The sequence below is a fragment of the Lampetra planeri genome, chromosome 36 (assembly GCF_965212315.1).
Source record: "Lampetra planeri chromosome 36, kcLamPlan1.2.h2, whole genome shotgun sequence".
Lineage (NCBI taxonomy): Eukaryota > Metazoa > Chordata > Hyperoartia > Petromyzontiformes > Petromyzontidae > Lampetra > Lampetra planeri.
The window spans coordinates 6,007,317-6,018,137 of record NC_136142.1 but is presented as its reverse complement, the minus strand read 5'-3'; the positions used below and the strand labels follow the sequence as shown (position 1 = coordinate 6,018,137).

Sequence of the window (10,821 nt, the reverse complement as noted above, 5' to 3'; positions counted from 1 at the left end):
GCAGGGGCGGACGTGACGTCACTCGCTGATGATGTCATCCACGAGGTGGGGGTAAGGGGGGAGGGGCTGCGGAAGGGGGGGGCAGGTCTGGTAGCCGCACCCCACCGCCTACACCGCGTGCGTGACGTCATGGAAGTTTAATTTTTGCATTTAATTGAAACTAAACTTGTACTCGACGTAGATTTTTTTTATTTTTACGGTAGAACCCCTTTTAACGAGCACCCCTGTTAAGGACGAATCGCTTAACGACGCGCCTCCATGGAGCCCAATGTGCAGTGTATAATGTAGTGTATAGTGTAGTGTATAGTGTAGTGTATAATGTAGTGTATAGTAGAACCCCTCTTAACGAGCACCCTTGTTAACGACGAATTGCTTAACGACGCGGCCTCCATGGAGCCCAATATGTAGTGTATAGTGTAGTGTATAATAGTATAGTGTATAGTACTGTAGTATATAGTGTAGTGTATAGTACCAATACCCGCCATTCGCCACTAAGTGACGGTGACATAACCACAGCGCCTGTGCCAGGACAGGTGCGAGGTGGGAGGGGTGGGGAGGGTGGGGCTGGGTGGGGGTGGGAGGGGTGGGGCTGGGTGGGGAGGGGCTGGTCACCCCGTGGGTGCCCTTATAAAACTCAACGTTTAACCTACTCACGCCGGCTTGTGCCCGCCCTCACAGTCGGGCATATTTGCGGAATACACCACGCCGCCGTTGACCCTGGCCATTGACCGAGCAACCCAACGTTCCTACCAGCTCCCTCCGCAGGAATGTGTTTATACAATTCCATCCATGATTTGTTGGCTTCACGTGGGTGGACAGTGGAGTCACAATCACCATCATGGGCCCATGTCAATCCACACCGCTGTATGAAAGTCTTCCCAAGCTATCACGGCTCTGCAATGTAACAATCCAGTGAGCACCTGCAAACGAGCTGATGTAATCACCACCACCAGGCAGATGTCCTCTCAGCCCCAATATATTCATTGGCTGCCACTCTTGACCATTCGTCCATTATCCCGTCTCGCGACATGCCCTGCCCAAACCCAAGAAGATTGAAGTCATAATGATACACTTGAATGTAAACGCCCCTTAATTTATCTATATGGCACAGTGCGTCAAGCCAACAAACTCTCAAGCTTGATAGTTGCAAGTTCAAAACCACGGTCTGGGGTTCATCTTAGTCCTTCAACTCTCCAAGTCAGATACAATTAATATCACGTTGTGCGTAATTCTAGATTTGAAGCTTTCGTGACTGCAAGGATTCATATTCTTAGGTTTTTTCGGTATAGTCACGTAGGTAAAACATTCAAATTGTGCGTAGTCAACCATCCGAGTAGACTCACCCCCTGTCATTGACATGTTGAGTTTTCACCCCTCGCTGATGGTTGCAAAAGGGAAGTCTGCACGAACGAGGCAAGTCTGAGCCGGAAGCTATTTTGGCAAGTTTAAAACCCTTGCAAGCAGAATTAACAGGGGACTGACAAATGCAAATATTCACTGAAACTTTTATAAACAGTTTTCACGGTACAGTACCTCATTCGAGACCCACATATCGTACCTCCGGGGGTTAACATTCCTCGACGACGCCAGTGTCACCATCAGAGCATCGACAGGCCAAATGTTCGCATCTCCTTCCATGAATGAAACAAAAAAGGCAAGCCATTGAAGTGTCATTGTGGCATTGCAACCCAAAATATGGACCCACGTAGTCAACCACTGTGGTCTGCGCTCCGTCAACGGAGGAGGAACAGCAAAACCTCACGAACCCCCTCCTGAAGCCAAAAACCATATTTCTGCCAAACGTAAGCTGGTACCAGCCCGTCCTACAGAGGGAATGAATCAATGCACAGCGCGGGTGACCCCCCCCACACACACACACGCATCCTTGTACTGGTAGGAACCTCCTGGTTACACCAGCCCACAGGGGATTATTGTGTCCGTCCGTCCGTCGTGCATCCAAAAATGGGAGGGGTGGGGCTGGGTGGAGAGTGGTGGGTGGGGAGGGGCTGGGTGGGGAGGGGCTGGGTGGGGAGTGTTGGGCTGGGTGGGCGGTGGGAGGGGTGGGGCTGGGTGGGGAGGGTGGGGAGGGGCTGGGTGGGGAGGATGGGGAGGGTGGGGCTGGGTAGGGGTGGGAGGGGTGGGGCTGGGTGGGGCTGGGTGGGGGTGGGAGGGGTGGGGCTGGGTGGGGAGGGTGTGGAGGGGCTGGGTGGGGAGGGAGGGGCTGGGTGGGGAGGGGCTGGGTGGGGCTGGGTGGGGAGGGGAGGGTGGGGAGGGGCTGGGTGGAGAGGGTGGGGCTGGGTGAGGAGGGGCTGGTCACCCCGTGGTGCCCTTATAAAACTCAACGTTTAACCTACTCACGCCGGCTTGTGCCCGCCCTCACAGTCGGGCATATTTGCGGAATACACCACGCCGCGGTTGACCCTGGCCATTGACCGAGCAACCCAACGTTCCCACCAGCTCCCTCCGCAGGAATGTGTTTCAATGTCGCCCTTTGTCGCGCTGTCGCTTTGCAATGCCGCGCATCACCCGCCAGGTGGCACCACCACACATCACGAGGGCCATTCACATGGCGGGAAACGATCACTCACTTAGTTTCAAAGTGGCCGCAGAGGCCCTTCCGCTGCCAAGGTCGTAGATATGTTCTATATTCATATTCTTAGGTTTTTTTCGGTAAAGTCACGTAGGTAAAAAATGTAAATTAATCACTTGATACAGCTATCGTGCTGTGACGGTTCCACCTGAAGACGGAAGCTTGTGTTGCCTCCGAAACGTCGTGATTTTTATTTTATTTTTATTTTACTTTTATTAATTTTAATTTACCTACGTGACTTTACCGAAAAAACATAAGAATATGAATCCTTGCAGTCACGAAAGCTTCAAATCTAGAAATATATTCTGGATTAGAAGTTTTCGTGACTGCAAGGATCCATACTCTTTGTTTTCTTTCGGTAAAGTCACGTAGGTGAAAAAAAAATTATTTGCCCCATGTGATTACATTTACTTTTATTTATTTATATTTTTACCTTTATTTTTTCACCTACGTGACTTCACCGTAAGAACCAAAGAGTAGGGTCGTAAACATAGCTTACCATCAATACCGTACTCCTACTGCACTTGGGGGAAGTGGGTTCTTCTCCCAGACACCGTGCAGCATTGCTGTTTGTGTGCACTTCATAAAGTTGCTCTGCCACCCGGATGTGCTCGTGTCAGTTAGGGTACAGTATAGTAATAGTAATAGGTTTTTATCCTTTCAGCTGGTACAAAAACTGATACCTTTATACAAGGGATCATGTTTGCAATAACCACAACACAAGCAGTCAAAATGCAAACAAAAAGAAACAACTTTGATGATGGTAATAATATGAACTGTCCTTGAAGTTGATTGGTCCACACCCGAGACAGCTTTTCTTAGAGCCTAGTCTCCATTGGTGTTGGACCAGATGACGCCAAAAGCGTGTAGTTAGGGTACACTTTTAAAATTATGCATTCGCCCACCCAGATGTTATTGCTGCATTGGGGCACAACTCTGTAAGGCTGCTCGCCTAGGTGGTGTTGCTGTATTAGGGTGCACTTTGCAAATAATCTCCACCACCAGCACAGTATTTTTATTACCCTATTGGGGTACACTATCTAAAGTTCCTCTCCCATCCGCACCACCCACACAGCCCACATTTACTCCGTCCCGTGGCTGACACTGTTGGGGTGGACTTTGTAAACTCTTACCTTTTTATAACGAAAGATAAGTATACATATATCTTTCTTGTTCAAATGAACATTGCGGCTGTGTGTGCTCATCTCGCGATTGCGGCTCTGAGCCAGTGACGGAAATTCCATATTCCTATGGCGGGGGAGTCTATCCACAGGGCAACCACAAATCGATACTCGTTTCAAGTTCAAGTTCATTTATTAGGTATAGCCATGTGAGCCATTCGGCTCTTGAATCGGGTGCAACCGCAACAAACAAAAACATGAACAAGAAAACATCTTAAAGTTAATATGTGACTAAGTGCAAACGAAAATCCAAGAAAATACAGCAAAATATTGCAGAAAAAAAACACTGTACACCAACGCTGTGTGCAAAAACCCCAGTGGGATGCAAGTCAAACAACAACAACAACCACAAGGCAACTTAGATTAACGCCATCAGTCTTACTCCGTACTACAACAAACACACATGGCCAAACCAAAAAACGTTTCGTTTAATTGACCCTCGAGGGATGATGGCCCAAATGAACCCCAAATCAGGATGTGAACTGCGATGCAGGCTAACTTCTGTGATTGGACCATCTCTAGCTCCACCCACCTACCTTGATGCACCTATCTTAGCAGCTTTTTCTCTCTCTCACCTGAAGACGATTGCTTGTGTTGCGATCGAAACATCGTGATATTTGTATTATTTTTCTATCTACGTGGCTTTACCGAAAGACCCATATAATATTTTAAAAAGTTTAGTTTTATGTGTATATAGTTTTGTAAGTGATTTGTTTACATTTCCTATACTTTGCACTCATTGTGCGTTTTCTTGTTGTAACGTTCTGACCGGCCTCTACTTGACATCTGTGAAAAAAGAGCTTTGCTATAACTGTAACCCCCTTTTCAATTGCTTACCTTATTACAGACCAATTCAAACCTTATTGGTCACCCCGTGCCATTATAAATCTTAACGTTCATCCGACAAAGTCCCATCACAAGGGAGAAACACAAATAGACAAAAACATGTTTTTGCCCGTATTGAAACGGCTGTACGCCGTGTGGACCTGAAAACTCAATTTCCCTGGACAAAAAATGCGGGGTAATCGACGCGTTTATGGATTTACGTCTCATCGGATGCTCCAATTACAAATAAATAATCCGATTATGAAACTTACCGCACTGGCAGCTGTATTTGGGGTACACTTTGCAATCCCGCTCTCCTCCAATCCACCCATCCACCCACCACCACCGAGATTTAGTTCCGGGTTTTGGGGTACACTCTGCAAAAACTCCGCCGCCACCAACCTCCACATGTCGCGTGGCGGCGCTGCTGCTGTTGCTGCTGTTGTTGTTTCGTGGCGCGTTTGTTGGCAGTCGCAACTTTCCCGTTGCAGAGCTCGCAAGCCGGAGGAGATAGCGAAGGGAGAAACTAAAAAAAAGCCCAGCGGAGGAATCGGCCCAGCCCAGCCCGGCCCAGCCCAACCCGGCCCAGCCAGCAGCAACGCCATGGCACCGGGTCGCGAGGGCCTCGTGAGCGCCAAATGTTTCGCGCTGGGCCTCTGCGTGGTGGCCCTTCCCCTGGCCTTCGACGCGGCCTGGTCGGGCCTCGGAGGCCGCGTCGCTTCGGTCGTCTACCTGGCGCTGGTGAACGCGGGGCTGCTGGTCACCTACCGCGGCCGACACGACCTCTACCAAGTGCGGAGACAGGCCCTGAGACTCCTTTCTTTCCTGGCGGAACCTGCGGCTAGCGAGCAGGGAAACACCGCCGCCGCTGCTGGTGGTGTTGGTGGTTGTGGTGGTGGTGGTTGTGGTGGTGGTGGTTGTGGTGGTGGTTGTTGTTGTGGTGGTGGTGGTTGTGGTGGTGGTTGTTGTGGTGGTGATTGTGGTGGTGGTGGTTGTGGTGGTGGTGGTTGTTGTGGTGGTGGTGGTTGTGGTGGTGGTGGCGGTGGTGGTTGTTGTGGTGGTTGTGGTGGTGGATGTGGTGGTGGTTGTGGTGGTGGTTGTGGTGGTGGCGGGGGGTGAAACTACTGCCCGTGGGCTGAACGCGGCACGGCTTATTCGTTTCGCTTCGGGCGTTCGGGGGGTCTCGCTTCGTAGCGGCAGCCGTCAAAGTCGATCTTTTAAATCCCCCCACTCATCGGGTGATATCCCGTCGGAGTTGGAGCTGGTGAACACTTGTAATGTTAACCTGCTAAGTTCTGTCGCTGTCAGGCAGTGCCTTCATTGACTGCGCGTGCCGATGTGTTGATGATGGGGAGCGGTGGTGGAGTGATTAGCGCGCCACGAACCCGGCGACCCGAGTTCGATTTGCCGCTCACGGCCAACATCGGTGACAATTATCTTGTACCGGTACATAGGCCTCCCTCTAGGTCCACTCAGCCTCAAATGGGCACGTGGTGCGGTGTGTAAAAACATCGCCACTGGGGAGACAAAGGCGGCCGGGTTTTGGCGCTGCCCCCCCCTTTCGTGCACAGTTCCGGCCTTCATAGGTGTCTCGCTAACAGCACTTGCCCCAACAGTCTGTCAAGGCTACCCGGGGGATCTTTGTCCTTGTGATGATGGCCCACCAGCCGGAAGGGTGTCATCATTTGCGAGTCTTAAGTTGACCCGGACTGACCCTCCCGGGATGGGCGTGAGGTCGTGGGGCGAGAAACGTGGCCACGTGGTTCGGGGGTTGGTGGGACAGGAGGACGGCCGCATAAGAGGCCCAGTTCGGGCTTGGGAAGAGGCTGTGCATTGAGATAATTTGGATGATACTGGTAGGAACCACCTGGTTCCACCAGCCCACAGGGGATTATTGTGTCCGTCCGTCATGCCTAAAAAAATGGGAGGCTGGGTGGGGAGGGGCTGGGTGGTGAGGGGCTGGGTAGGCGAGGGGCTGGGTAGGCGAGGGGCTGGGTGGGGAGGGGCTGGGTGGGAGGGGTGGGGCTGGGTGGAGAGGGGCTTGTCACCCCGTGGTGCCCTTATAAAACTCAACGTTTAACCTAATTACGCCGGCTTGTGCCCGCCCTCACAGTCGGCCATATTTGCGGAATACACCACGCCGCCGTTGACCCTGGCCATTGACCGAGCAACCCAACGTTCCTACCAGCTCCCTCCGCAGGAATGTGTTTTTGCCGCTGTAAATCTCCACGCGATGATAAGCCACTTTCTTGAGCTCTCGTTTGTGGCCAGGTCGCTTCTGAAAATTAAATATATTTCTATCTCATTGGGTCTTAGCTGGTAAAATATATATTTTTTATCACTCAGCCCACATCTCACTCTTTTTGCCTTTTGCTGAGGTTCTGACAAATAAGCTAATGCCTCGGTGGACTTTTATCTGGTAATATAAAATAATAGTATTTGTTTATTTTTAAGTGATTTGTTTACCTTTCTTGTACTTTGCACTACGATCGTGTTTTTGTATTGTTAATGCGTTCTTATCCGCCCCTATTGGACATCTATGATACATAGCTTTATAACTCATCGAATTCCTCCAGTATAAATAAATACTCTGATTCTGAAATAATTGTATCTTTGTACAGTATGTATGTTGAACTTCTTTCACACCCTAACGTAGCCAACCGTACCAATCGGAGGTGCGGGCCGATAAGTAGGCATGGCAGCATTGGGCGGGCGGTCACTGAAAGAGAGACAGGAGATGAGAGGGGTTGGCATAGACACACACACACACGGGACAAAGGGAAACAGGCACGGAAGAGATGCCCGCTTGGTGTTGAACGTGTGTGTGTGCTGTGTGTGTGTGTGTGCTGTGTGTGTGCTGTGTGTGTGTGTGTGTGCTGTGTGTGTGTGTGCTGTGTGTGTGTGCTGTGTGTGTGTGCTGTGTGTGTGTGCTGTGCTGTGTGTGTGTGCTGTGTGTGCCTCACAGGTGGCAGTCAGAGCATGTTTCCTGGGCTTCGCGTTTGGCTGCGGTCTGATTCTCAGTTTGAGCAACACATCTTGGAAGCATTTTGGCTGGTATTGACAACGCGTTGCCTGCAAAATAAAACACGGACATTTCACGTTCCTCTTCGACGCCAAAAGTCCCTCCCGATACGTTTCCATTCATTGGCTACCACAGCCTGATAAGCTCTCCCCCCCTCTCCACCTCCCTTCAACTTGCTTATAAGGGATTACATCTTGAATCATTGCTTCACTTGATGCAGCTAATTCGGCTGTGACGGTCCCACCTGATGACGGAGACTTGTGTTGCCTCCGAAACGTCGTGAATTTTATTTTGTTTTGTTTTATTTTACTTTCATTAATTTTAATGTTTTTACCTACGTGACTTTACCGAAAAAACCTGAGAATAAAAAAGTCCCATTATTGCGTGGGGGTCGGTCGCTCGGATTATCTCCCTCCGTGGAACCTCTTTTCTGCACCTCTTCTCAAATTCACATCCACTGTCCTCGTATCTCGTTCCACTGCACCCTCCCCCCATCCCACCCCTGGTCTCTCCTTACTCCTGCCCGGCACCAGAGAGGCTTCTCCATCGAGGCCCTTTTCATTTCATCTTGTTCTCAACACATGCAACACAACCATCTAAATCGAACAAATATAACAAATATTTACACTGCAACACATTTGTAAACAGATGCAATCAATGCTGCCCATTTAGTAAATGGCCCCTCACGTTATCTCTTGAGGGTGCCGGATGAGGCAGGCTTAATACAGTGAGACTTCGCTGATCCATGCTGATACAGAGGGGTTTATGGGCTAATCCCATTCATCATCAGCCATGGTCTCGCCACTGCTGGATGAAGGCCTCCCAAAAGCCGTCCCCATCTTTCACGGCCCTGCGAAGCAACAAATCTTTCCGGCGTCTGCACGCGGGCTCATTTCATTGCTCCATCTCTGCAGCGAACGCCATCTCTCTTGTGCGTTTCCTTTTTTGGCTGCCATTCGTTTTGGCCACCGTCCATCTTGTAACGTGTCTTGCTTATGCCCCCACGTACTCTACCTTTATGGATAGTCGGTGCGCGGTGTGTTTCTACTTTTTATATCCTTTATATTAAGTTCGCTTGCTTGCTTAGGACCGTGCAAATCTTTTGGTCGTTTTTTAACCCACTTCCCGTGATCCAATCGAGCTGACATTTTGCACACAGACTCGTTGTGCGTGACAATGCATTCCAAAAATTTACACTGTTTAGGGAAATGTTTTAAAATATTTAATTACCAATTGTTTAATGCTGCCACACAATCATCTGACCCATAGGTGGCAGCCATCTCAAGCCAGAGGACGAGAGGACTCTAGCCACCCCGATGCCACGCATATAAAGGATTTATAGTGAAAAACTTAGTTTTTACGGGTTAATTGTTTATACACTCGCTCATCCACGTTTGTTGTTAAGTGTAAACCCAGTGCGTCCCCAGTTGTGTGCAAGTAGGTATGCGTGTTCTGTTCCGTGTATAAGCAGGTATCAATCGATCAGTGTTTATTTTACGTGCCAATATCGCCCTCGATAAAGTAGACACCGGTGCACGTTACAGGTGTGTGTCGTGTTCCGGTCCATCGCCCCGTGCGCGCGACCCTGTATCCCGCGTGCCCAGGTACGTGTGTTCGCTGAGCTTCTTCCACTACTCGGAGTACCTGGTGACGGCGCTCATCAACCCGCGGAGCCTCAACCTCGACTCGTTCCTGCTCAACCATAGCCTGGAGTACAAGCTGGCCGCCGTCGCCTCTTGGGTGGAGTTCACCCTGGAGATGCTCCTTTTCCCCGGTGTGTGTCCACCTCGCGACCACCTCGCGACCACCACGCGACTACCACGCGACCACCACGCGACCACCACGCGACCACCACGCGACCACCACGCGACCACCACGCGACCACCACGCACCCAAGGGTGCCTACAGGAGGTCGTGGGTTCAATCCCGACCCTGATGCCTGCTATATATTGGGAGTTTGCGGTGTCAACATCTAGAAATTTTGCCTATAACGTTCTTCAGTAGCAAGTAATCAATTTCTCACGCAATTCTGGGTGTTCTGCGGCTGGCTGGCGGGTTTGCATTGGGGCCGGCGCTCGCCAGGCCTGAAAGACGTGCGGTGGCTGAGCGTGGCGGGGCTGGCCATGGTCGTGGGAGGCGAGGCGCTGCGCAAGGCCGCCATGCTGACGGCCGGATCCAACTTCAGCCACATCGTGCAGAGCGAGCGCTCCGAGAGCCACCAGCTGGTCACACGCGGCGTCTACGCCTTCTCGCGACACCCCTCCTACGTGGGCTGGTTCTACTGGAGCATCGGCACGCAGGTGCGTCCCGTCGGCGTGCTGGGGAAGAAGGGGTAGCGGGCAAGCATTTGGCACTCACCGCTACCTCTCCCCGGCGTATTTCTGAAGTGGCTCCCCAAACGCAGACGTCGTAAAAATCGCCTTGAAACAAGAGCGCGGTGCAACTCCTCGACAACACGTCGTAGAGGCACGCCCCTTGTTTGCTTTGGCGAATTTTCACGAGACGCTGCTGCTGCTGCTGCCGCCGCGCCACTACCACTGCGGCTGCTCCCGCTGCCGCCGCCGCTACTGCCACTGCCACTGCTCTCGCTCTGCCCCCCGTCAGATCATCCTGTGCAACCCGCTGTGCTTGGTCGGCTACACCGTCGCTTCGTGGCGGTTCTTCCGGGAGCGGATCGAGGACGAGGAGCTCACGCTGCTCAACTTCTTCGGGGAGCAGTACATGGACTACAAGACGAACGTGCCCACTCGGCTTCCGTTCATCGACGGCTTTCGAGTAGAACTCTAGCTCTCGTTTTTGTTTCCTCTCGCTCCCCCCCCCCCCCAACCTGTTGAATCGCACAATTTTGCTCCGGCCTTTTTCTGACCGTCCTCCTCTCCCTCCTCCTGCTCATCCTCGTCCTCCCACTTGCACAAAGGAACAAACGTGCGTCTGCGAAGCAGGAAATTGCGAGCAAAGGACAACCATCTAAGCGACCGACGAGTGGCAAAGGAAAAAAAGACAAAGACGGAATTAGCACGCGGCGTGCGAGCGCACATTTGAGGTTACGGTTTTAAAAAGAGGACTGGTGAAAATGGGCCTGTGGCGCTGGCTACGTGTGGTGGCTCGCAACAGGTATTCTTGGAGCTTGCTTTTATCGCTTCTAGGGTGTCCATAGTGTTTCATTATGTATTATTCCTCATCATCGTCGTCGTCTCTCCGTT

At 51.3% G+C, this 10,821-nt stretch overlaps 1 protein-coding gene across 1 annotated transcript; it reads left to right on the top strand.

The window, feature by feature from the left end:
* Positions 1-4,965: 4,965 nt before the first annotated feature.
* LOC144730733 (protein-S-isoprenylcysteine O-methyltransferase-like) lies at positions 4,966-10,821 on the top strand. The gene is made up of 5 exons (XM_078611451.1): positions 4,966-5,388; positions 7,562-7,650; positions 9,223-9,392; positions 9,701-9,918; positions 10,223-10,821. The coding sequence occupies exons 1-5, from the start codon at positions 5,005-5,007 to the stop codon at positions 10,403-10,405; spliced, it is 1,044 nt and encodes a 347-aa protein (XP_078467577.1). The 5' UTR covers positions 4,966-5,004; the 3' UTR covers positions 10,406-10,821.

Coding starts and splice junctions, on each gene's coding strand:
- LOC144730733 (XM_078611451.1), top strand. CDS start 5,005: ATGTCGCGTGGCGGCGCTGCTGCTGTTGCTGCTGTTGTTGTTTCGTGG. Junction 5,389..7,561: donor GCCGACACGACCTCTACCAA/GTGCGGAGACAG, acceptor TGTGCCTCACAG/GTGGCAGTCAGAGCATGTTT. Junction 9,919..10,222: donor ACTGGAGCATCGGCACGCAG/GTGCGTCCCGTC, acceptor GCCCCCCGTCAG/ATCATCCTGTGCAACCCGCT.